Source organism: Pseudorca crassidens, chromosome 2 (genome assembly GCF_039906515.1).
Source record: "Pseudorca crassidens isolate mPseCra1 chromosome 2, mPseCra1.hap1, whole genome shotgun sequence".
Lineage (NCBI taxonomy): Eukaryota > Metazoa > Chordata > Mammalia > Artiodactyla > Delphinidae > Pseudorca > Pseudorca crassidens.
The window spans coordinates 90,915,984-90,942,685 of record NC_090297.1 but is presented as its reverse complement, the minus strand read 5'-3'; the positions used below and the strand labels follow the sequence as shown (position 1 = coordinate 90,942,685).

The 26,702-nt window shown below is 36.3% G+C and overlaps 1 protein-coding gene across 3 annotated transcripts in view; it reads right to left on the bottom strand.

Moving 5' to 3' along the window:
- Window positions 1-7,581: 7,581 nt before the first annotated feature.
- Window positions 7,582-26,702, bottom strand: part of LOC137219056 (pancreatic alpha-amylase) — a 34,579-nt gene continuing 15,458 nt past the window's right edge. The window contains exons 1-11 of one of the 3 annotated variants that reach the window (XM_067727076.1): window positions 18,104-22,193; window positions 15,498-15,711; window positions 14,991-15,137; window positions 13,953-14,150; window positions 13,335-13,565; window positions 12,444-12,577; window positions 11,550-11,672; window positions 11,143-11,242; window positions 9,376-9,494; window positions 9,144-9,269; window positions 7,582-7,825 (exon numbers count right to left, since the gene is read on the bottom strand). In XM_067727076.1, the coding sequence (XP_067583177.1) occupies window positions 7,636-7,825; window positions 9,144-9,269; window positions 9,376-9,494; window positions 11,143-11,242; window positions 11,550-11,672; window positions 12,444-12,577; window positions 13,335-13,565; window positions 13,953-14,150; window positions 14,991-15,137; window positions 15,498-15,665 (1,536 nt within the window). In that variant the 5' untranslated portion in view covers window positions 15,666-15,711; window positions 18,104-22,193 and the 3' untranslated portion in view covers window positions 7,582-7,635. Of the gene's footprint in view, window positions 7,826-9,143; window positions 9,270-9,375; window positions 9,495-11,142; window positions 11,243-11,549; window positions 11,673-12,443; window positions 12,578-13,334; window positions 13,566-13,952; window positions 14,151-14,990; window positions 15,138-15,497; window positions 15,712-16,981; window positions 18,055-18,103; window positions 22,194-26,702 lie in introns of those variants that run through there. The other 2 variants (XM_067727074.1, XM_067727075.1) reach the window with 2 other exon arrangements.

Here is a 26,702-nt window from a genome sequence, read left to right as displayed (position 1 = left end):
CCTATTTTATGTCAGACAGCACGTTTGGTGCTAAAGGTTTAATATATGCTTAGATGTAAATAAGTATTTGAATAATTATGAAGATTTTTCCTCCTAACATTTTATTAGCTTTTCTCAAATTACATATTTATTAAAATAGATAAAATACTATTAATGCAATAATAAATTTTGAAAATATTTTTCTAAGCTGTTTGAGATATTTTCCCCCTTGGAATCCTTGCCCGTTCCTCATTTAAATTTTTTCCTCCAAAATCTCTGGAATAATGAGAATGCAGCTTTGCCTGACCTGTAAATGGACTCACTTTCCCAATTATATTGAACATATTTTCTTAGCTTTTTTGACTGTCCATAACATAATGGTTCATACTCATACAGTATTCATCTTTAAGCAACAAAATCTAGGACAGGATTTTGATAAGAAGGCTATCAAAAGCCTTTTGGAAGGCTTAGGAAGGATATCAAAAAGGATAGGAAGGCTTTTGATAGGAAGACTCACCCTAATTGGAAATATGTCAGCATTTTTTCTAGGTTACATGTAATGATGGACTTGATTGCATAAGAGTAGGGACATACCTGACCTAGCAGCATGTAAAGCATTCGCATAACACAGATGATTTAACTCTATGAATATACAATACTCCCAACAAAAATCTTTTTTCTTCTCAAACTAAACCTGCCATTTTTAAAGTTTAAAACATGTATTAAAATCCAGATTTGACTTTAATAATCTAACAAGGATGAACTAAATGATATAAACCTGTTCCAAAATCTAATATGACTTCAATCTAATTTGGTGGAAGATAGAAGATCAAGAGCAACAGACACCTTCTTGGACATACTTTAATTTGTACCTAAACTAGGAGATTTCAGAGAAATCCTTGGTTTTGGGAATGGTCTAGACCTATACAAGGGAATCCATATTGGCCTGTGCACCTATTTCTATTTCAAGGACAAGATGATGTAAGGTATTATCTGAGACATGTGAGAGAAAGGGAGAATACAAAATCCTCATAAGGATAATTCTAACATACCTTGAAACATTAATGTCACCACTTTATGGTATGTATGGAAAAAGAAGAGTTGTTTCACCTCTATCCCTGGGTGACCCACTATATACTCATCCTCAGTGCCTCTAACTCTGTGGTAAGCCACTACTCATGTTCTTGCTTGTCATCTTCCAGAATTCTTTCAAAGAATGCTGCTCCTTCCTCTTAAGTGGCAAGAAAGGGGACTGGCCTTACTTGCATTTTCCTGCCCTGAAACTTTATCCTCCTATTTATATGTCAATCATCACTGGAGGTTGGGAGAGATTAGAGTCAAACATAGCCTGGACACAGGTCATTGCCAAAGATTAAGCCCACCTTCAAGTCTACCCTTCTCTAGGAGTGCCTATTTCTTCATAGTGCAGATTCTGTAACACTCATTAACCAACTCTGCCTGCCATGTTGGTCAAGCTGTACAATATATGTGTTCCCATATTTCCAAAGTGAAGTAGGACACAGATTCCCCAGGATTTTCCAAAGTCTGTTTAACACTGTGGGGAGACTACATCAGGACTGCCTAGGTTTTAACCTGAGATGGATCAGGCAAATTAGTTTATGCTTGTGGCTTCAGAAATAGGAAATAGGAAAAAAAAATTCAGAAAAAACTTGTATTTATATCTTTAAAAAGAAAAACATTGAAATATCCTAATTCAAAACTCAGAACTTTGTTAGAATTTCTTTCATTTATAGAAAATTTAGAATTTTGTTTCTTTTTAAAAATTATTATTACAATAGAGTGTGGATTCCAAATGGTTTCAGTAGTTAGTGACTCTAAAAGTTTGAAACTAGCACTGGCTTTGGCATTTGAGTAACCATTGATATTTAGAAATGAATGTGAAATGAAAAGTAAAGTCTTTTATTTTTTCTAGGAGATATCTATTATGAAAGTCTGTCTCTCTGTCTCTCTCCCTCTCTATGTTATAGATATTATGCCTTGATTTCCAAATTTATAAGATTATAATTTAGTACTATAATGCATCCCTCATATATGCACATTTTCTGTTTCCCATCTTCCCCATATGGTTTTATTAATTAAATCCAAATTTACTGTTGTTAATATTATGTCTATGTAAACATTTTTCATTCTGAGCCAAGCATTATGACATTTTATTTCCTTTCTTAGACAAGAGTTTTTACTTTTCTAAAAGTTATTTATTTTTTTTATTTGCTTGGCATTCTTCAAATATCTACTTATGTCTTCCCAAACTTCCAACAACTCTCTAAAATGCTTTTCAATAAAATGATTCACGAGGTCAAACCCTTCAACTTTATTTTATTTTATTTTTCTAAAAAGACCTTTCTCACAAATTCCACCAATGAACTAACCTCATATTTACTGGTTTATCCATAGCCTGCTGGAGCCCTAATCTCCTGGGACTTTTTTTGTTATTATATTGAGAATTCCCTTAGCCTCTCTTCTGTATAGGATTCTATTTCAGAAATCTTAATTTCCTCTTTCTGGGTTTAATTCCTCCTTTCTGTGAAAAAAAGGTATATGGGAGTTAGATATTTTTAGGTTTTTGCATGTGATAAGTATCTATTCTCCCCCACAAAGCATGGCTGATGGTATGGCTGGCTACAAAATTCTAAGTTGGAAATCATTTTCCTCAGGATTTTAAAGAATTTTTCTACTGTGCTCAAGCTTTCAGGGTTACTGTTAGTAAGTTTTCTAAAGTAGCTAACATTAATTTAGGAATTCCTATATACCATGTTCTATATTAGCCTATTTATTCCTCATAACAAAGTTATGAAAAAGTAATATTATCCATAATGATAGTTGAGGAAATTGAGGTCGAAAGAAATTGAAAAGCTTGTCTCAGGTTACTTAGCAAATAAATTTTACAGTCAAAATCTGAATCTACACTCTATTGACTCTCTTGTACTGGCACTCTGGTGCTAATCTAATTTTGATCCACCATATGTAAACATAGTCATTCTCTTTCTCTGGAAGTTTTTAGCATCACTTTTTCCCCTTTGATTTTCTGAAATATTACAATATGCATTGCTTTTAACATTTCCAATTTTAATCTGTATACTCATATCCCTGATCTCATAATTGCCTCTTTCCTGTTTTCCATATAGTCTCTTCAAAAAATCTTTATAATTTGATGTTTAAATTCTGGGAATAATCCTCTAATTTTTTAACCTATTCTATTTTATTTTTTGTCTCTTGCCATTTTCCTCTATTTTCTGGAAGGTTTCCTCAATTTTACATTTCAACTTTTCTATTGAATATTTATTGCAGTTAGCACATTTTATTTTCAGGAATCCAATTCATGTGTATAAATCTATTTCCATTCTTTTTTATGTGTCCTATAACATTCTAGAATTTTTATAGTATCAATTTCCACCTTTGTTAGGTTTATTCTTAGGTACCTTATAGTTTTGCTGTTGTTGTAAATTATGTTTTTTAAATTACTTTTTCTAATTATGTTTGGTTTTCAAGAATGCCATTGATTTTGTACTGCTGTTTTTTATTTATCTTCATTTTCTTCTTTTACAATTACTTAGCATGGGCCATATATAGTTTCCTTCTTGATTATTAATCATTTTATTATTAATAAGTCTCTTAATCCAACAAAAGCTTTGTATGTCTATGCTGGGGTTTGGTGGCTGTGTGAATTGGGACAGCTTCATTTTGTGTATATTGTCTCAGAACATTTTTTCATCAATCCATCTGCTCTAAGATCATTTATTTTCTTTGTAGTACCTTTGTCTGTTTCTCAACATCTTTTCAGAATGAGCAGAAAATCTATATGGCTCCTTATGAAACTTATTATGTTATAGATTTCCTTTATGGTATTAGAGAGTGTATTTTATTCCCCCAAGCTAACACTTAGAATTGGATTATCAAATCAGACAAAAGTGAATCAGAGATCCTATTCCAGCATCAAACTTTTATAATAATTTCAAGGATATAGTCAATCAAGATGTTCAGACAAAACAGAGAAAGGCCTGAGATATCAACAGCAGCTCCTCAGGTCCCATTTTCCTGCATTGGTCATTAGTATCTGGCTCAGAACAATAGATCAGGTTTCTAAATAAGGTTAATGGGGTTACCTCAGAAAACAAGAGCAGTTAAGGTATAAAACATTTCCATTTATGTCTCAGAGAATTGTATAACTTACAAGAAATACACCATACCGCATAGATTCTAGGTTATATTTATTATAGGTAAGCCTGAGCCAGGAACACTCTATAAAGGGCATTTCAGAGATAAAATTTGTTCCCCCAGCAAATATCAGTAGTCCCTTTTCCCAGAAGTCCAGCTGACAAGGAGATTAGACCAGGTCACCTACCTTCTATTCTTTCTCTCAGGGCATCTGATGGTAAACAGAGTGAATAGATTGCAGGTTAACTGCTTTAGTTACTTCTTTACACTCCCAAAAGGATTCTGTACAACTATCAAGCTAATCATCAAATATGTTCCTTGCTAATACTTGCAACTCTTACTAACTTCTTCCAGAAAGTATTGGTTTTCGTTGTGACTTTTAGAGTTTGTGTATAGTTCCAAGACTCACCACATCCTGGTAGCTCTCTGTTCAAATAAACAAGTCTTTGATTAGATCTTTAAGGTCAGAGACCTCTGTATTTCTAAGAGGTTTGGCCATGCTCAAAGTCTGTTGGTATTATTTCCTCTCTAGAAGAGTCCAAATTCCACTCTGTTGAATTTTCATGCTGGTCCTTATTGTTTATTATTTGGGCTGACAATCTCACAGTTTTATTAGAGATGAAGGGGATTATTCCCTATAGTTTTTGTTCTTGTTATTTTCTCTTTTCATTAAGGAGGAGGTTGGAATGGAGATAACTTTGCTGTGTAATCTTCAAACATAAGAAAATGAAACTTTTTTTAAAGACCTTCTTCTGCTATAACTAAAATGTCTGTGATTTGAAGAAGTTTCCTAAAACAAGATTTACTTCAAACTCATGTGCTTGATTTTTTTGTGAAAGAATCAGTTTTATAAATTCTAGAATTAACGAGGATCCTATATAAACTTTAAAAATACACAAAAAGTTTTTGAAAAGCAAATGGTTAAATTTTGTGATAATTGCTTTTGGATTCTGAAAGTATATAATTGATACTGGTGAATATAAGAGTAAATAAAAGAAAAACAGAACTAAAATTTAGACTCACTTTCAACTACTTTAAATCAGTACCTAGAGTGTCAAATTTTATCTGCAGCAATAAAGAATTTAATTAATTTAAAGAATACATTGAAATTATACTCTATGGTGCTCCTTTTTTCTATATTTTGGATTAGCCTTTTATATTTTGAATTAATAAGAGAATCAGATGCAAAATTCCTGACAGTATAGGGAATTATTGACCAGTTTCCACTAAATGATAGGTCAAAAGAGTAAAGGCCACACCTTATCTTTTTACCTCTCATACTTTAGCATTTTATCTTGCTCATAATAGTTAGTTTTCAAGTGGGTGTGCCCTTTACTTCTATCAATAATGTGATGAAAATATTTAAACAATATTCTTTTATTGCCACTTTTCCAATTAATTAGTATATGTCAATAAAAATGTTGGCACTTTTTTCATAAGCACCATCTCATTTATTTCTAACGTCTCTAAAGATTCTTTTCAATGAGTTAAAAGAGCACAAAATATTCTCTACTGGAAGGGGAATAGCAAATCTTCAGCAAAATAACACTTGTCAAAAAAAAAAGATATATCTCTCGTCAAAAAATCTACAAACAATAAATGCTAGAGAGGGTGTGGAGAAAAGGGAACCCTCTTGCACTGTGGGTGGGAATGTAAATTGATACAGCCACTGTGGAGAACAGTACGGAGGTTCCTTAAAAAACTAAAATTCGAACTAACATATGAGCCAGCAATCCCACTACTGGGCATATACGCTGACAAAACCATAATTCAAAAAGAGTCATGTACCACAATGTTCATTTCAGCTCTGTTTACAATAGCCAGGACATGGAAGCAACCTAAGTGTCCATCAACAAATGAATGGATAAAGATGTGGCACATATATACAATGGAATATTACTCAGACATAAAAAGAAATGAAACTGAACTATTTGTAGTGAGGTGGATGGACCTAGAGTCTGTCATATAGAGTGAAGTAAGTCAGAAAGAGAAAAACAAATACCATATGCTAACACATATACATGGAATCTAAAAAAAAAAAAAAAAAAAAAAAGGTTCTGAAGAAGCTAGGGGCAGGACAGGAATAAAGATGCAGATGTAGAGAATGGACTTGAGGACATGGGGAGGAGGAAGGGTAAACTGGGACGAAGTGAGAGAGTAGCATTGACATATATACACTACCAAATGTAAAACAGATAACTAGTAGGAAGCAGCTGCATAGCACAGGGAGATCAGCTCAGTGCTTTGTGACCACCTAGAGGGGTGGGATAGGGAGGTTGGGAGGGAGTCACAAGAGGGAGGGGATATGGGGATATATGTATACATGTGGCTGATTCACTTTGTTGTTCAGCGGAGACTGGAACAACATTGTGGGGCAATTATACTCCAATAAAGATGTTTAAAAAAAAAAGATATGTCTCAGTCAAATTAAATTACAGAGAGTATTGACATTGATAGAATAAAAATTCCTAAGATAGAACTGGGTAGAATTCCTAAAGTAACACCCAATTCTTACAAAATCTACCACTAGGAAACAGAGGTTTCATTTTATATCGCATTGTAACTGCACCAAGGAATCTTCTTTAGCAAAGTCCCAACATCCCTCTTCAATTTCAGTATGACATTTTATTCTGAAGTTAATAGATAATAATATGTACAACCATAGAATATCAGCTAAATCAAGACACTAAATATAGACAGGGTAATACTGTAGCTTCTGTTCTATTAGGACATAAGAACAGGACCCAAATCTGACCAGGTATAAGATCTTTAGACTCATTCAGTCCAGTACTGCATGGCAGAGCATAGAGCAAGCCTCTCAGAGACAGTGTTGTACCAGAACAACCTTCCTGACTTAGTTTTCCTCCCTCTCAGAATCAATTTGGTTAAGAGAGGAAACCAAAGCCATACAACATCATCATGTGAAAGCCATTGGAAAGAGAATGAAAAAAAGAATATTTAGAATGTAGGAGAAGATTACTGTGAGCTCCAGATAATTAATTATTATAGACTGCATAATTTGTTTCTTTTAGATTTTAACTTATTAAACATGAAAGGGCCTTTATATTGTGAAAAGCACCCAAGTGTTATGACTTTGTATGGGAATCATCATTAAATCAGCTACCCCTAACTGTTAGAAACACCCTATGTAAGAAATACAGACATGTATTAGAGATACATAGCCGGGCAAGTGGTGTTAATGGCAACAAACATGTTTTTCAATATGCTTTTCTGAGTTCTTAGAAATGCCTTTGACAAAAAGGTTAATGAAAATCTTCTAAAACACAACAAAATGTTGATTGTAATGATATTATTATTAGTTAAGTATATGTGTTTTTTTATGCCTTTCTGAGTTTTTCAAGTTGATTACTTATAAGAGCTTTAACCAAAAATTAATGAATTATGAGAAGTTATAGATTACATATATATAAGAACAGAAACACCTTTTATTTCTCTGTGTGTATATATTTAATTCAAACTTTATAATTTAGATTCAGCATGAATCACAATAAATGGATCTTCAGCAGAGTTACTAATAGAAAAGTTAGCATTGCCATCACCGGAAACATAGATTTTAATTCCTGTACAATAGTTACCAATTTTATCTCCAGAAATGACATCACAATATGTACCAGCAGGAAGACCAGTTTGCAAAGTTGAAGATAATGCCCTGTAAAATAAAATTTAAGGTTTCACCACAATTAAAAGCAAGAATACAGACTATCTCTAAAACAAAGAGTTTAACTTTGTGTTGTAGAACTCTAAGCAGTCAAGGTCTCAATGAAAATAAAATCCAGATACAAAGGCCTCTCCAGTGGCTGTAAGTAGTTTTCTTAGGGCCAACAATATTCATATACAAGAGAAGACTTAGGCGTAACCTAGTCAAGAGTAAATATTATTAAAAAAATAATAATAAGGTTGAAGAGTATCAGTGAAGATTTGGTTGAATTGGCTCCTTTAGAGAAAATTGATTCCTGTGGTAAACACACACATTTAAAATTTGTCTTCATCTGAACGTAAGAAAATACTGATTACTGTCAAGAATTTAAATATGATTATTTCTTCAAAAACCTCTTTTTTTTCAAGAGGGTCGAATAAATTTAGGCTGGAGATAAAAATAATCTCGCATTTCTATGAAGAAGTATATGGTTTTAAAATACAAATCTGTCCCATAAATTTATTTTGATTCTCCCATCTACAAAAGACAGAAATTAAAGGACTGGCAATGGAGTCTTGGGGAAGAAAGAGATACACTTGATTTATTTTTTGTCAGTAAAATATAATTTGTGCTAGAGTGAGCTAAGCATGAGTGGAAGTTAGCCTTTGGCAAAGTCATTTCAACTGCTTGCAAAGAGGTCTTCTCAGCTATAGTTCTCTGTGTGAGGGAATCAGTATACTTGAGACAGAGAATATAAGTGTCACAAATGAAAAGCCAGTAATGAGATGTTTCAGAACTAAAACTAAAAAATCTCCTGACGTCAATCAATGACCATAACATATATATTCTTCATATATATATATGCTTTAAAAAGCATTATTTGCCACAGAAAGACAGGACAGTGAAAAAAGAAGACCAAAGAACTAGATACCAGGGTAGGTGAAAAAAAAGAGACAGAAAAAAAGATATTTCCGTCCTGAGGCAGTATTTTTCCATTATTTATTTTAAAAGTCCTAGAAGACAGTCTTCTAGGGATTTCACAACCTTTATATTATGTGAATTTTATGTGAGATGTATATGTTAGCATATATATGTGCATATCTTCCCATGATATGCACAAGTATACAAAAAATAACTCTACTTAGAAGAGAAAGCCCTTATAAAGAGAGATCAAAATAATAAGAGTCATCATCATTTTTCTGCTGATCACTAAGTTTTCTTAATCTGCTGACTAAAAGATTTTTCAGATATGAAAGAAGTAAATGAACAGGAAAAGAATAAATCAAGAACAGTTGGTACAAAATATTATTTCTAATTGATGTCTACTTACCAGTCATCATTGTTAAAGACAATGAATCCTCTGTTTCCTCTTCCAAAAGCTACTTGGTTGCTACCATTATCCCACCAGTTTGTAAAAGGTTGGCCATCAACTACATTGCGGAACACAACCATGTTCCTAAACACAAAATAGCATAGGAAATGCTGATGAATATGTCAACAGTTTAAAACAAAATGTTAAGAAACTGTATTATTAGAGGATATCTCTAAATAAGTATTCCTACCTTATTTGACGCCATCGATGTTCACAGACCCAGTCATTGCCACAAGTAGTATCTGGATTAATAGTAACTTCTTTAATGACTCCATTATTATTTGGTGGCCCAATCCAATTATTAACATCCTCAATTAACAAAAAAAATTAATACATTTTAAAAGCTCACATTATTAACATTACATGTGCCCTTATTCAGTCCACCAAACCCAATCTGTCCCTTATGTGTCTCTGTAGTGTCTTCATTGAGAATTCAACTTGTTCCGTATTTTTACTGAATTTATCTTCCCCCTAACTTCCCATTCTCTAGTGCCATATTTCAAACAAGGCTATGATTCTCTTACCCTCTCATTTTCTTTGCAAGGAATTGCAATGACTTCTTAATACCACTCTAGGTAGTGCAATGTCACTGAAATGGCAAGGCCTTTAGTGTCAGAAACAGCAGGACTAAAAGATAGGCTCTATTAGTACTAGCTACAAAAAACTTAGTTAATATACAAAACTTCGGTGCCTGATTTTCCTCTTCAGTAAAGTGAAGATATTACTTAGTGACTATAAAAATTAAATGAGGTATGTAAAAATGCTTTCCACATGATAATTGATAAATAAATATTAGTTTCTTTCATTCTTCTTTGTTAAATAAATGTACTAATCAAAGCATCACAATATCCCTTAATAAATTGACCAAATTTTTAATATTGTGGTTTCTGATTGGTACTTTCAAAGATAATCATAGGATAAAACAGATTATGTCTAGGAAGTTTATCAAGGTCTGTCTTAAATCCTGTTGTATGATGAATAGTGGACAAAACTAAGAGTTGTTAGCATGCACAAGTCCTGGAGAAGTCTTGGAAATGTTATGGGAAAAGGGGAAATGGACATACGCCATGACTCCAGCCATCAGAAATAAGACCAGTTAGTGGGAATTACAAGAAATTGACTCAATATAAAGGGACATCTTCTAAATATTAAGCCTATCTAACAATAGAATGAGTTTCTGTACAAAGTAGTGGACTTCTCAATTTGAAAATAATCTACTACAAACTAGATAAATATCTATCTGGTTTGCAGTGAAGAGAATTTTCTACTTCAGGTATGAAGTTGCTATATGATGTTGCATTTGAAATCTTCAGTTTGAAAACTGTCCACTAACTTTCTAAATATATTCTTTAATAATCTTATTTCTCAGTCTTTTTTAAATTATTACTCAGATTATTGTCTTTACCATACTACCCAAATATTTTTCATTTTTAACATTCCCAGCAGAGTCAGCAAATGTCTCTTCTTTAACACATATACTTTCCTTCCTGTTATACCATACTTTCCCTATTGAACCTAGGTCTAATTGGATCATCTCTTTGCTTTCCAAAAAACTTCTTTAAAAGTATTTAACAAATATTTATATTGCTCGTACTGTAGTGCATGTACTGTTTTAATTTTTTTGAAGTGTTAATTTGTAATCATATCAACTCTATGAAGTAGGTACTTATGAGAAGTGCATATTTTACTCACTGTATCCTATTTTTAAGTGTGTTTTGTTTTCTTTGGTGAGGGGCTACCTTTGTCATATTTTGAAATAGCTTACATACTCTTTGTCCATAGAGATCATTATTTTTTTTTAATATTCACTGCATTTTTAAAAGAGTTCTGCATCAGGTCTACACTTAATAAATATTTGATACAAAAAATACCGAATGTAATAGCATCATGTGAAATTAAAACAAAATTAACCTCTTTTTCTTGAGGAAAAGACATTTTGGAAAATACCAAAACTTACTTTTCCGTTTTCAAAATGTCTTGGCCAACGGTAGCTTGACATTACTCGTGTAAATCCATAGGGATGAGCAAGCATAAATCCAACTCCCATTTTGTACAGTCTATAATATTATAGAAGAAAATATTTTTTTTAATATCATTAAAATGTAGGTTTAAAAATAGGGAACTTGGGCTTCCCTGGTGGCGCAGTGTTTGAGAGTCCGCCTGCCGATGCAGGGGACACAGGTTCGTGCCCCGGTCCGGGAAGATCCCACATGCAGCGGAGCGGCTGGGCCCGTAAGCCACGTCTGCTGAGCCTGCGCGTCCGGAGCCTGTGCTCCGCAACAGGAGAAGCCACAACAGTGAGAGGCCCGCGTACCACAAAAACAAAACAACAACAAAAAAAAAATGGGGAACTTTGTTTCTTACCTAGGGTCCCAGAATGTAAGAATAGATGCTCCCCCAGCTCCACTCCCTCGCTGATTGTCATGGTTATCAACAAAGACAAGTGCTCTGTCAGAAGGCATGAAACCCCAGCCTTCTCCCCAGTTCCTATTTAAAAAGAAAAAAAAAAATCTTAAAAGCACCTATATGTATTCTTTTACAATAGCTTTAGAGTAACCTACATGTGTATTTCGTTCAGAATATAACCCTCTAATGAAATTCTCTCTCTAATTAAATGAGTATTCTGTAGGGCTTTCAAAATAGAAACTATATAGATATATTATCTACAAATTCATTTCATGCATGTATATATGTAGGAATTACTTGACTTACATTCATGTTACAGGTATAAGATTTTTGTTATAAAAGTTATTTTAGAAGTTTCACTAAATTATAATTTAGATGGACTGTAGAAGGTTCAACATTCTTATCATTTTATACACAATGGCAAACTGTTTTTAAATAAGGCTTCAATATTATATTGTTATAATATAAATATTTTAATATTTGAAATTAATTAATTGATTAATAATTCTACAGGACGACCACATTGTAGGGACTTCATAAAGTACAGAATCATTTTAACAATAACCTGGCCTGCACAAATTATGTGCAAACATTAGTCAAATCTAATAGAGACGTATAATACCAGGATTAAAATCTCTATGTGATGTTTTGGATCTCTAAAATTACTTCCTCATGATTGACGTTCTAAATAATGATGATCAATTGGTGTTTGGGGAACTCTGACACTTGCTATTAGTAAATGAATCCTTGGATGTTGTCTAAATAAAAAGGCTTAAAGAGGAAAATTCATGTTGGGTCATATCACAAATAAATCTGTGAAATACTTCAAAGGATCAATTGTATTTCACTTACTTTAAGTAAGACATCTTCTCTCCATTCCACTTGCGCAGAACTGTGCCTAGTTTTGCACCATATTTAAATTCTGTCACACGGCCATTTCCAAAGTACTCACTGCTTTTAATTGGCTCACCACCCAGATCAATTACCTAGTAGAAATCAAGAAGAAAATATCATTTTAAATAAGAGTTGAAAAGAATTTTAATTAACGAGTTACTATTATATAGAAAATAACTTTATGCTATTTATGTTATGTGAAATGACCCAAATCCTTTTGCTTATGTTAAGATTCTTATTTTCCTTTGTTAAAATCTATGCTACAATATTAAAAGTAACATGACAAAATAACCTGTTGTCCTGTGAGAATGCTGACCTAATTTACTCTTGCACATAAATGATAAGAATAGCTCACACTTATAGAGCACTTAATATCCAGCTGGCAATATTTCTAAGTGCTTGCTAAATATTACCTCTTTAGTTCTCCAAAGAAAACAAAGACATAACCATTATCATTATTCCTTTCGATAAACTTTGAAAAAATTGTTGCTCAGAGAGGTTAATCAATTTGCCTAAACAGACACAGCTAACAGCACTACAGCCAAGAATTTAAGTCACATAGCCTGGCTCAAGACAGCAACTATATTCTTATCTGTGTTCTATAATGGTCTCTGAGGAGATTATACATGACACAGAGACTTTTGGCAGCCTAAAAAATTCTCGGCACTTGCATAAAAAAGCTCCCGTGATAGAGTCAGACGTGCTGTCTCTGAATCAAAGGAGTTTAAGGAACATTCCTCCGTATACATGAGTCAGCCATTATCCTACAGAAATTGCACTTTTAATGAAATCTGCCATTTATTTTCTGATGAATCTTTGTTTTATCTACACATATGTGTATTGATGTACCTCCTGGTAAATGAAAGGTTTACTTCCTGCAGGGAACCATCTTTTGTTTAGATTATGCAGTTTATCCAAAATTGCCTTCATGTCTCCAGGCCACATGTGTTTAGCGGCATCAATTCTGAACCCTGCTACACCAATGTCAATGAGACGGTTCAGATATTCAGCAATTGTGGAGCGCACATAATCTTTCTCCAGTGCAAGATCAAGAAGACCAACCAGACGACAATCTCGGACCTATTGAGGTAAAAAATGTTGTGATTGGTATATAAAGCATCACCTTTGCCTGAGAATCCATTTGATTATTCATTCATTTATTCATTAATGGATATTTCTATAGTGTCTTCTTTGCTTTGGTCTCTGGGGATACTGACATTCTAGTATGGACATACCTTTGAAACATTTTCTAGTATAAAAATGGAGAATGTAGGAAATACAGTGGATGAGCTTTTTTATTGTGAAAACTTTAATTGGGAAAAATGTTTTAAATATCGATTTGAGATTCTTTGTTTGAACAGTCAGGCTTAGAATTCTGTTCTAAGGAATCTCAACTAATATTTAAAATGAGATCAATAAGCTACATGTGGATAATAAATGACATAGACAGCTCTTTTTGCTAATTACCTGAGAAGCATCATTATAGCTCTCAATTTCTCCACTTCTAGTTTTACATTTACCATCATTAAAATCCCAACCAGAGTACGGGACTGCTGGAAAATCCTCAGTTCCAGGGTTGAAGTAACTCCCACAAGTACTGCTCGTTCCTGCAGCCACACCATTTCCACACATATGATTAATTATAGCATCCACATAAATACGGACCTGAAAGGCCAAATTTCTATTTCAATGAGACTTAGAGAGAGGTAGAAATTTATAATGGTATTAATTTGAGTTTACAGCACATTAATATCACTCCAAAATATCTCTTTGTTATTTTATAACTTATCTTCCTAGAAGAGCAACAGTCAAATGTGAAAGGAAATAATTGGGAACTAAAGCCCTACATGTATTCTAGCCACTTGGTCGAATATTTACATATATGATAAATTAAGAGAACCCAAAACTACCATAACTGTGAAAAAATGCAAAGACCCTTTTTTTTTTGGCGGGGAGGAGCAGGAGAAAAGAATCAGATGAGGCAGGAGAGATGATTGGTTTTTGTAATTTCCATGGGTCATCCTAAGAAATAAAAAGCCAGTCTCTACTATCTATTTAGGATCAGTAAGTATTGTCTCTTGTTATGCTCCTCATCAAAGAGAAAATAATTATTTACCATCAAAGAACCTATAGGAAGAAAGACCTGGGACTTACGGGTGAAGACACAAGTCACATAAAAGTAACGCCAATACTGTAACTGGAATTTCCGATTCCTAACTGGAAAAGTGTTCCTCAGAAACGTATGCAGCCAGGAGGGTTAAAAGGTGATATTTTGCTGTACGAGTAAGTTCGTGGCCTTAAACTTTTTCTTACATCTTCTTTAGTGCATAAATAAATATTTACAAAAGCTGAACATAAGGCAACAATCACATTTTAATTTATGGCTAAAGCATGAAGTAAAATTTTAAAATATATGAAAATCGTTCTGCTTGAAAGGAAGAGGAGGCAAGAGAGAGAAATCCTTTTTCTATATAATACTTTTAAAGGGAACTTTAATTCACTTACACCAACGTTGTTACATCTAGTCACCATGTCTTTGAATTCATTCTCATTTCCTGATCTTGTACATAACTTGTAGCTAACTGGTTGGTACCTTTCCCACCAAGGTCTTGAAGGATTATTAATTATCGCATTTTCATTGGGTGAGGAAACCTACAAATAAAACAACAGTAGTAAGTATCAAATTACAGCTTACTTTGTGTCACTGAATGTTCTAGAAATGACTCGAGTCTAAAATTGTTTCTGAATCTTTGTATTTGCAGCCACATTCCTTAACAACCATTAGAAAATATTAACTTCACATTGGAAATGTCCTGCTGAAAAAAATATTGTATTAGAAATAAAACATGAAGTTGCCAACAATTTCAATTTTTTTTCTTCCTCAGAAAACTGTTTTACTTAGAGTACTTATTTGTGAAGTAAAATGTTGTCCCAGCTTCACAGACACAGAGCATAATACCATTTACTCTAAGCACAGCGAAGTCTGCAATTTATACTGTGAACAATACCCACCTGAACCCCTCCAAATCCTTTGGGAGCTAAGTATCGCTCACATTCAAGAGCAATATCAACCCAGCGCCACTCAAACAGATGGACAATAGATGTCCGTCCAGATTCGGTATTTGGGGCATACTGAGCGCAGCAGAATCCAATGGCTGAAAGCAATAGAAAGAGCTTCATTTTGCTTTCAAGCTGTCAGTGTTCTTTCCAGCAACTATTTATATTCCTGTAAGAAGCATATTTTACAATGTAAATGTTAACATGAATAAACAGAGCACAAACCATTTATTCATAATCTGAAAAGAACTATCGATAATAATGTTAAACAGGTGAAGAACAGCCATAAAATCTCCCAGGAATAACACCTAAATGACCTTTTAGAACAATGTTTTCCTTTTTGAGGGAATATTAACCATTTTTAAACATCTGGCATTTTATATATCTCATTTATTGTGTCGTTCATCGTTGTTTGTTTCATCTTTAGTTCTTCTAGGTCCTTGTTAAATGTTTTTTGCATTTTGTCTATTCTATTTCCAAGATTTTGGATCATCTTTACTATCATTATTCTGAATTCTTTTTCAGGTAGACTGCCCATTTCCTCTTAATTTGTTAGGTCTGGTGGGATTTTATCTTGCTCCTTCATCTGCTGTGTGTTTTTCTGACTTCTTATTTTCCTTATCTTACTGTGTTTGGGGTCTCCTTTTTGGAGGCTGCACGTTCGTAGTTCCTGTTGTTTTTGGTGTCTGTCCCCAGTGGCTAAGGTTGGTTCAATGGGTTGTGTAGGCTTCCTGGTGGAGGGGACTAGTGCCTGTGTTGTGGTGGATGAGGCTGGATCTTGTCTTTCTGGTGGGCAGGTCCACGTCTGTTGGTGTGTTTTGGGGTGTCTGTGGACTTATTATGATTTTAGGCAGCCTCTCTGCTAATGGGTGGGGTTGTGTTCCTGTCTTGCTAGTTGTTTGGCATAGGATGTCCAGCACTGTAGCTTGCTGGTCGTTGAGTGAAGCTGGGTGCTGGTGTTGAGATGGAGATCTCTGGGAGATTTTCGCCTTTTGATATTATGTGGAGCTGGGAGGTCTCTTGTTGACCAGTGTCCTGAAGTTGTCTCTCCCACCTCAGAGACATAACACTGACTCCTGGCTGCAGCACCAAGAGCCTTTCATCCACACGGCTCGGAATAAAAGGGAGAAAAAGTAGAAAGAAAGAATTAGTAGAAGGAAAGAAAGAAGAAAGAAAGAAAGAAAGAAAAGAAAAGAAAGAAAGGAGGGAGGGAGGGAAGGAGGGAGGAAGGAAAGAAGGAAGGAGGGAAGTAAGGAAAAAATGAAAGAAAGAAGATAAGGTAAAATAAAATAAAGTAAGATAAAATGTAATAAAGTTATTAAAATAAAAAAAATAATTAAGAGAGGAAAAAAAAAGGACGGATAGAACCCTAGGACAAATGGTGGAAGCAAAGCTATACAGACAAAATCTCACACAGAAGCATACAGATACACACTCACAAAAAGAGGAAAAGGGGAAAAATCATAAATCTTGCTCTCAAAGTCCACCTCCTCAATTGGGATGACTCGTTGTCTATTCATGTATTCCACAGATGCAGGGTACATCAAGTTGATTGTGGAGCTTTAATCCGCTCTTCTGAGGCTGCTGGGAGAGATTTCCCTTTCTCTTCTTTGTTCTCACAGATCCCAGGGGCTCAGCTTTGGATTTGGCCCCGCCTCTGCGTGTAGGTCGCCGGAGGGCGTCTGTTCTTCGCTCAGACAGGACGGGGTTAAAGGAGCCGCTGATTCGGGGGCTCTGGCTCACTCAGGCCGGGGGGAGGGAGGGGCACGGAGTGCAGGGCGAGCCTGCGGCGGCAGAGGCCGGCGTGACATTGCACCAGCCTGAAGCGCGCCGCGTGTTCTCCCGGGGGAGTTGTCCCTGGATCCCGGGACCCTGGCAGTGGCGGGCTGCACAGGCTCCCCGGAATGGGGGTGTGGATAGTGACCTGTGCTCGCACACAGGCTTCTTGGTGGCGGCGGCAGAGCAACCTTAGCGTCTCATGCCTGTCTCTGGGGTCCGCGCTTTTAGCCGCAGCTCGCGCCCGACTCTGGAGCTCCTTTAAGCAGCGTTCTTAATTCCCTCTCCTCGCGCACCAGGAAACAAAGAGGGAAGTAAAAGTCTCTTGCCTCTTCGGCAGGTCCAGACTTTTACCCGGACTCCCTCCCGGCCAGCCGTGGCCCACTAACCCCCTGCAGGCTGTGTTCACGCCGCCAACAACAGTCCTCTCCCTGCGCTCCGAACGAAGCCCGAGCCTCAGCTCCCAGCCCCGCCCGCCCCGGCGGGGGAGCAGACAAGCCTCTCGGGCTGGTGAGTGCCGGTCGGCACCGATCCTCTGTGCGGGAATCTCCCCGCTTTGCCCCCCGCACCCCTGTTGCTGCGCTCTCCTCCGCGGCTCCGAAGCTTTCCCCCTCCGCCAGCCGCAGTCTCCGCCCGCGAAGGGGCTTCCTAGTGTGTGGAAACCTTTCCTCCTTCACAGCTCCCTCCTGGTGCAGGTCCCGTCCCTATCCTTTTGTCTCTGTTTATTCTTTTTTCTTTTGCCCTACCCAGGTACGTGGGGTGGGGGTGGGGGGGGCGTTTCTTGCCGTTTGGGAGGTCTGAGGTCTTCTGCCAGCGTTCAGTAGGTGTTCTGTAGGAGTTGTTCCACGTGTAGATGTATTTCTAGTGTATCTGTGAGGAGGAAGGTGATCTCCGCGTCTTACTCCTATATATCTTCCCGGAAGCTCCTATATATCTATATGTATATAAAACGTCTGTAATCATGTATTATTTAACTAGGATTCTAGGATTTAACTAGGATCATATTTCTTAAGTCCTTCAGTAAACGAAGGAGATTAACAATTAGGGCCAACTGAATTCACAGTGAAAATTTTGCCTGAACTATCTATTGCAAACATTTGTAATGTTTCAATTTCAAGAAGAAACAGAATATTCAATTCAGTTCTGGTTTCACCTTCAAAGAAAATTTGTAGTTATTTCAATTTCTGGATTAAGATTTAAGAAACTATTTGGAAGATGGATGCCCATGCATTGAGGCAACAGACCTTTCCCCTCCCCCCTCCCCCCTCCATCGAATCCTGTGCTTAATGCATTGGCTATAGCAGTCGAGTGTGGCTTTTTTTCTCTCTCTCTCTCTCTTATTTCTTATAACCAAATATCTCTTCTACCTGATCAAACACTACATTAATAAATTTGCATCCATTTTCCTTCTTAATGTACACGAAATCCTGTACATTAATATAGAGAATATACTACAGGCGGGAAGAAGTCCATTCATTCAACAAGCATTAACTGAGTGCCTGCTTTTTGCTAAGCACATGGATGATACTCAGGATACAATGATGTAGAAGATGGACAATATTTTATTCTTGAGCAGCTTACATTCTAGTGGAAAAACAGAAAATACATGAGTTAATAATAAAACTTCAAGATGGCAATAAGAACTAATATGAAATAACAGTGTAATGAAATAGAAAATGACTTCACCATCAGGGTATTTTAGACTGAATAATCTGGGAAGGTATCTTCAAGAAAGTGATTTTCAACTAGAATTTGTAGGTCTAGAAGGAGCTAGTTATTTGAAGATCAGAGAAAGAGAAATCTAGATAGAACAAAGTGCAATAGTAAAAGCCCAAGGTAGGAAAAAGCTTAGAATACTCAAGTCTCTCTCTCTCTCTCTCTCTCTCTCTCTCTCTCTCACACACACACACACACACAGTCAGCACAGCTAAACAGTGTGTGATAAAAGGGAGAGTAAAGTAAAACTGTATTCCTGTAAGAAGCATATTTTACAAAGTAAATGTTAACATGAATACATACTTAGAGCACAAACTGTTTATTTGTAATCTGAAAAGAACTATCAGTAAAAATGTTAAACAGGTGAAGAACATCCATAAAATCTCCCAGCAATACCATCTAAGTGACCTTTTATAACAATGTTTTCCTTATTGAGGGAATATTAACCTTTTTAAACATCTGGCATTATATATATCTACAAAGTCTGTAATCATGTGTTATTTAACTAGGATTAGATCTTTTTTTTAAGTCCTTCACTAATAGAAGGAAAATAACAATTAGGGCCAACTGATTTCACAGTCAAAATATTGTCTTAACTATCTAGTGCAAGCATTTGTAATGTTTCGATTTCAAACAGAAACGGAATTATTCAATTCAGTTCTGGTTTCAGTCCCAACCAAAGTTTTTAGTTATTTAAGTTTCTGCCTTAAGAAATTTCAATATGAGGACTTCCCTGCTGGCACAGTGGTTAAGAATCCGCCTGCCAATGCAGAGGACACGGGTTTGAGCCCTGGTCTGGGAAGATCCCACATGCTGCGGAGCAACTAAGCCCATGAGCCACAACTACTGAGCCTGTGCTCTACAGCCCGTGAGCTACAACTACTGAGTCCACGTGCCACAACTGCTGAAGCCCGTGCGCCTAGACCCCGTGCTCTGCAAGCAGAGAAGCCAGTGCAATGAGAAGCCCATGCACATCAAGGAAGAGTAGCCCCTGCTCGCAACAACTAGAGAAAGCTCACGCACAGCAACAAAGACCCAATGCAGCCAAACACGAATAAATAAATAAATAAATAGATAGATAGATAAATAAAGAGTAGCTCCCGTTCGCCGTAACTAGAGAAAGCCCAGGTGCAGCAACGAAGACTCAATGCAGCCAAAAAAGAATAAATAAGTAAACAAACAAATAAATAAAATTTTAAAATGAAAAAATAATAAAAGAAATTTCAGTATGACATTTTATTCTGAGGTGGATAGATATTAATAAAACGTACAACCATAAAATATTAGCTACATCAAGACATTAAGTTTAGAGAAGGTAATTCTGTGGTTTCTCTTCCATTAGGACATAATCACAGGACCCAAATCTGACCAGACGTAAGATCTTTAGACTAATTCCGTCCACCACTGCACCACAGAACACCTGAGCAAACCCCTAGGTGACGGTGTTGTACCAGAACATCTTTCCTGATGTCCTGGATGTTTTGGAAACTGTGGGTTTTACCATCAAAAGCAGTGTCACTGTGAAAGACTTTGAGTTCAGATATGATACGGTAAGGTCTTAAGTGCTAATGATCACAGTACTGAGATCAGGCATATTTCAAAATATAAGCACTGATGCATTTAAGTTGTATTGCTAATCTTGTAAATACATTAGGTTAACTAAGCGAAGCAACAAGTCTATTCTCAGTAGAATGATTTATAGATAGGTTGGGCAGGAGGTTTGCAGCAGGGTTAGGTGCCAAAGTGAGTCCAGAGTGACAATTCCAGATAATCAAAAAAGGAAACAAAGAATACATCCGATGATTGAAATAATTCTAACAGCGCTCTAATTTCTAACAGTGAATGATGGAACCATTGAGAATTCTAAAGTGTTTCTGCTTTTCTGCCTGGCTACAGGGTATGCTCCATTCTATTTAAGTGTTGAGGTTCTGTGATCTTAATTTACAGTGATATATTTGTTTGTTGTTTTTCTAAGGATAAGAGGAGATAATGGAGTGGTATCGTAGAATGCAGACTGTAAATTTAATGTCCATAAAAATCCATGAGCACAGTGTATCCAGTCAGAAATGTTTAGTGGAGGGATTCTCAACATGATCAGAAGCTGTAATAATGATACAATTCAACCAATAAAAAAGGACTGAGAGAGACAAGACCTCTCTCTTTCCCAAGAAATCAGGAAACCTTGAAGAAATAACTCATAAAGAAATAAAGGCAAAACCTGATCAAACGGTTAAGGGAAAGGAGGGAGGAGTCTGAGTCCTCTAATGCCTCTGTCTCTCAGATGGATTGTGGTCAAATTCCCACAGACTGATTGCTAAAGTCTGGAGAAGGAACAAACACATATATACTGAAATTCTTTGTGATACATTTGAATTAAAAGGCAACACTGATCTGAGACTTATGCAACATAGTGTTGCAGGAAAGAGATTCTTCCCAAACAGAAAAAGACTTTGGCACTAAAGAGCTCTAATAGCGGCTTTGGCGTGGAAGTGTGGCCTCAACAGCGTGGTCTCTGCACAAGGAGAAATTGCATCAGCAGGGAAAGGGCTGGTGGTCTATATTAGTCAAAAGACAGTTTCACATGGTAGCTTAGCAGGCATCAAGGAAGCCACAATATAAAGGAGGAAGATGGCTGGTGCCACACGGTTCAGGAGAATACAATCACATCTGAGACATGGCATCACATCTTCCAGATAGAGAATCTGGAAGACTTTGAGGGCAAGCTGTCAGTGCCACAGGAAATGAGTGGAGTCAGAGTTTGAGACATACAATGAAACATGTGAATCTTCAGACACATCTTCACTGAGACCAGAGAGTTGATATGAAACCTAACGGAGGAAACAAAGTTATTGGCTAAAGAACCCCTTTTATTTAGCAAATCTGCACTTTCAGGAGAAATAACAAATGAATTAAGTGTGAGTCCAGGATATAGTGAAACATTAAGATGACATGGAGTACATGACCCTTGAAATGAGGGGTCATGTGTGTGCTAGCAAAGTGATATGACAAGTGAGCCCAGAAAAAGAAAATTTTGGAGAGAGACCACAGAGCAAAAAGAAGCATAGGTTTTAGTATGAATGTTTTGGATTTCAAGTGGCAAAAACAATCAAGAACAATTTGTTAGCTTTGTCACTGGGAAGTTAAGGGATACAGATGGCTTCGGACTGGAATTAAAAGCTCAAAGAAACCTCAAGACATTTTCTGTCTCCATCTCTTGGCTCTGCTTTCCAGTGTCTTGTCTTCATTCTCAGGCAGGATTTTCCCACACCATGGCAAAACTGGTCAAACGCAGTGTCAAGCTTACTTCCAAGCAGACTGGCAAACTCAGAGAAAAAAGTAAGCACCTCTTTCCCAACAGTGTAAGCCAAAGACTCAAGACTGACCCTTAATTGGTCTGGCTCGGCATATAAACCCACCCCTGAACCAAACACTGCAACAAGGGAATGGAATGTCCTGATTGTTCCAGCATAGATCACATGCCTACCCCTGCAGGTGAGAAATAAGGCTAACTGTGCCTTAACAGAATGGGTGAAACATGGTCTCTGTGTGGCTTCTTACCAGGAAACTTATGTACTGTTACCACTAAAGGAGGTGGGGATGCTTGACAGGGATGAAAAATAAATACTCATCACACGCACATGTTCGAATCTTCTGGCTCATGTGGATAATACCCTGGAAGGAATTATCACTAAAAGTTATTGCTAACTATAATAATTAACTATAAAAGGAAACTACATAATCTTAGAATTATGGTAGTGGAAAGTGTGCGTGTACTTGTAAGTATGTTGTCTAATAAGTACATTGTGGATTTAGTATACCCTATTTGTCTTGAAGTGTCCATGATAAATGTTGAGTTTGGTTTTTGTCTGTACTTGCCTTTGATAATTTTGGTCTGGATTATTATTCCAAATTCTGTAGTTTGTCAATGCTAAAGAAATATACATGCAAGTCTTTTGCCATATGGCTTTGCAATTCTTCCTATTAAAGTATACAGAGTATATCTGCTTACTCAAATGGCATTACTTCTTACTCAAAGCCACTAATAGAGCTCTTAGGCTTGTCCATGTGTCTTGCTTTAATCAATGGAATATTTTCACACTGAGGCAAGCAAAGGCTTTAAATGTTCTTTCATGACAAGACTTGGTCCCTGTATTTCTGTTTGCATCATGAAAAGAACATACCTTGAGCGGCCACTGACTGAAGAAAATGGATCAGACATGACTTTAACTCACAGCCTGAAGTCAAGCCCAGGTAAACGACATCATGAAGCCGAGCTGTCTCAAACAACCTGCAGACCTCGGAGCAGGAAAATTCAGCATTTGTTGTTTTAAGCTCCCAAGATTTTGAGTTTCTTGATTATGTAGCATTATTGCAGCTAAAAACTATTCAGCTTTTCACACTCCCTGTGAGTTACATTCCACTTATTTTCAACATAATATATTGTATAAAAATGCTGCTGTTAAAAATAGTAAGAACATTTTGACATATTACAGATTATTTCATAATATTCTTTCGAACACTGTAACTTTTAAAGGTCTCAAAAACATTTTCCACAGAAGGTATTGAATTTAAAAATCAAAAATATAGCATTTACAAAATTTCTTCCTGTACTTAAGTTTAAAAGCAACATATCATGCCCCTATAGATGCTTTCAAGTGTTCCTGGACAAGGAGGGAGGAGGTGAGGGCGGGCAATCCAGCTCCCAAATATCCCACCACAATTCCAAAGAGAGGAGCCTCGTTATTAGAGTTTTATACATTGATTTTCCACAGGAGGTTTTGATTTTAAAAGGGGCAGGGGGAGGGGATTGTCCTGATAAGTTAAAAAACACATTTGTAACCTATGTGACTACACAGTCATCCTACCTAGAAAATTACAAATTTTCTCCTTACTCCTAAAAGTAATTTGTTTCTGTATACCCAAATGACATCCACATATAAATAGCTAAAAAATAATCAATAATTATGCTAAATGATGCATCATAGAGGAAATATCCCTTTCCTCCACAACCTAAATAATCACATTATAAAAAGTAAGTGTTCTTCTTATCACTCCTTTAGCCATGCCTTTACCAGAATATGTCCCATGTTAAACGTCGCCAATTGAAAAGATCTTAGCTCCTTGTTAAGTGTACCCTTGAGAGAGAAAATGAAACATTCTCTCATTTGCACTCATGAGTACATCTGTGGAATATGTATGTTACTGCTAAATAGAAAACAAACATACTTCCACGCAGCTTTTCAGCTGATGTGTAAGTAGATTATGGCAGATTCTGACAGTCGGAGCATTCTTTACCCCCTAGTGGGAAGTGACGTGGTAGTCAGTGACTGACATTTGGCAGTTGGAAGACTGCTCAGAGTCTACCTACATATCCTCCCTGTTAGATATTCCTACCACTGCAGTCACACCTCTGAGTTAAGACATTATCTCCAGGAGATATTTTTAAAATAATCATTAAAATTTAATTCAGTTAATATAAACTATCAATATATTAAGCCATTAACACCTACTAAGATTTTGAGGCAGTAAGAAGGGATAAATTTTATTTTCTTTGAGGACTCATTTCCTCTTTTCTTTTGATAGCTTACTAAGAAGGTTGACTCCACAGGTCTGAGTGAGCTCAATGGAAGAACAGGGAATACCAGAGGCTAGACTCAGAAGCCATATTTTCTAACAAAGCCACTTATTGGCTGCTCCCTCCCATATTTATATTGCATTGGGGAAGTGGGGGTCTCTGTCTGCTGAGCACTTTCTGTGGTCACCCAGTCCAGATGTGCCAGCCAAAGCATCACTCTTTGTGGATTAATGAAACTGTGAAGCATTATATGTGTTGTGTTTGTAACATTCCCCAGTAAACCCTCTTTCACGTTTACTGTAATGAAGTTAGTATGTCCTTCGAGAGACAAACATGTTACTAGTTGAGATGAGTTAACAAAAAGAAAAAAAGTTTATTTATTTATTTGCGGTACACGGGCCTTTCACTGTTGTGGCCTCTCCTGTTGCAGAGCACAGGCTCCGGACGCGCAGGCTCAGAGGCCATGGTTCACGAGCCTAGCCGCTCCGCGGCATGTGGGATCTTCCCGGACTGGGGCACGAACCCGTGTCCCCTGCCTCGGCAGGTGGACTCTCAACCACTGCGCCACCAGGGAAGCCCCAACAAAAAGAAAAAAAAGTTTTAATGGAAGAACTTTTGAGAGTAAAATTGTAAAATTGTGGGATGCCATTCTTGTGAGTTTTCCATGACCAAATGTTGCATAAGGGTAGGAAGGCTCCAAAAGGGGGAGAAAAATCAAAGACAATCATGGGGCATGGATAGGAATTCCAGAGCAAATGAACTGTTAGAGAGAGCTCTGAATATTTATTACTGAGTCACTAGCAAGGAACAGTGAAAATATATAGAAACTATAATTGAGGTTCTTTATTTTTTCATATTTTTTTTCTTCTTTAAAACTACTGACTTTAACACAACACACTTATTGTACTTTCAAAACACCAAAACGTATGAAGGAGATTATTTTTCTCTATTCATCTTCTTTTTCTATTTTGAGGAATAGCTACATGTACCGAACACTCTGGCGTCTCTCTGCCACTTCACTCGCTAGAGGAAGTGGGTAAAGTCTTTTTGATGAGTTTGGAAGGAAATACTGCACACATGTAGCCCGGCTCCTTCTCTTTCTCTTGTCAGTTGATAAAGGTATTCTGCTTTTTTCTTCTAGAGAGGCTCTGCTCCGTCCAGGGGAGCCCTGCTCCAGTTCAGGCTCTTGAGTGTAAACGCTGATCTAATTCTTAGGTTCACTATTAAGAATGACGCTCGTCTGCTGATAAAAACTAGTCTCTTACATTATTAGCTTTTAAATAAAGGTAATCGTTTTGATTTGTATCTTCCTTACATTTTTGTTTGCTTTTTCAGTAAGTTTCACCCCAGGACCTGGGAAGATGGACTCTTATGTAGTGACACCTCTAAGCCTGCACACTGGAAATGTTTCCATATAGTACCTCTAAAATTAAACCTCTATAACATGAAACTGTATTTACACAAAATATTTTCTTTTACTCAGAAAAATTTCTGTGTAGATATTAGTCCTTTTTATTCTTCTTCCCTTTGTTTTTTTTTAACAACAACAAAAAAATGGATACCAATTTCTTCTTTAATTTGGTATCATTAGACTATAAAGCAGAAAATCCTTTATACCAAATAATGCCTTTCCTTCTCAAATGAAAAAAAAATTAAGTTTATTCTCATTGGAGGAGGGTTTTGCTGGATGTAAGTCTCTATTCTAATTTTTTTTAATGTATTAATACTCATTTTGGTACAGGAAAACATTTCGTAGCTAAACTTTCATCTTCTACAAAGCCAGCAATATTACTAAAACCATCCATTTCTTGCAGATTGAGGGCCTTTATAAAATGTTATAGTATGCTTGAGGTGTCACTGGACTGACAGTTAAATCAAGGGATAGTTCTGTTATTTCCATCCCCAGTGATATAAAAATAGTAAGCAGGAAGTAGGTTGTCATTCAAAATCAGTGATTTCAACACATGACAATAGTAGCCTGGAGTGAGGATTGACAGACGTAGGTTTACACAAATCTGAAAGGATTCAAAGATTGGCAGACTTATGTGCAAGTGGACTACAAGTGTTGAATTCAGTTTCATTTAAACTACACA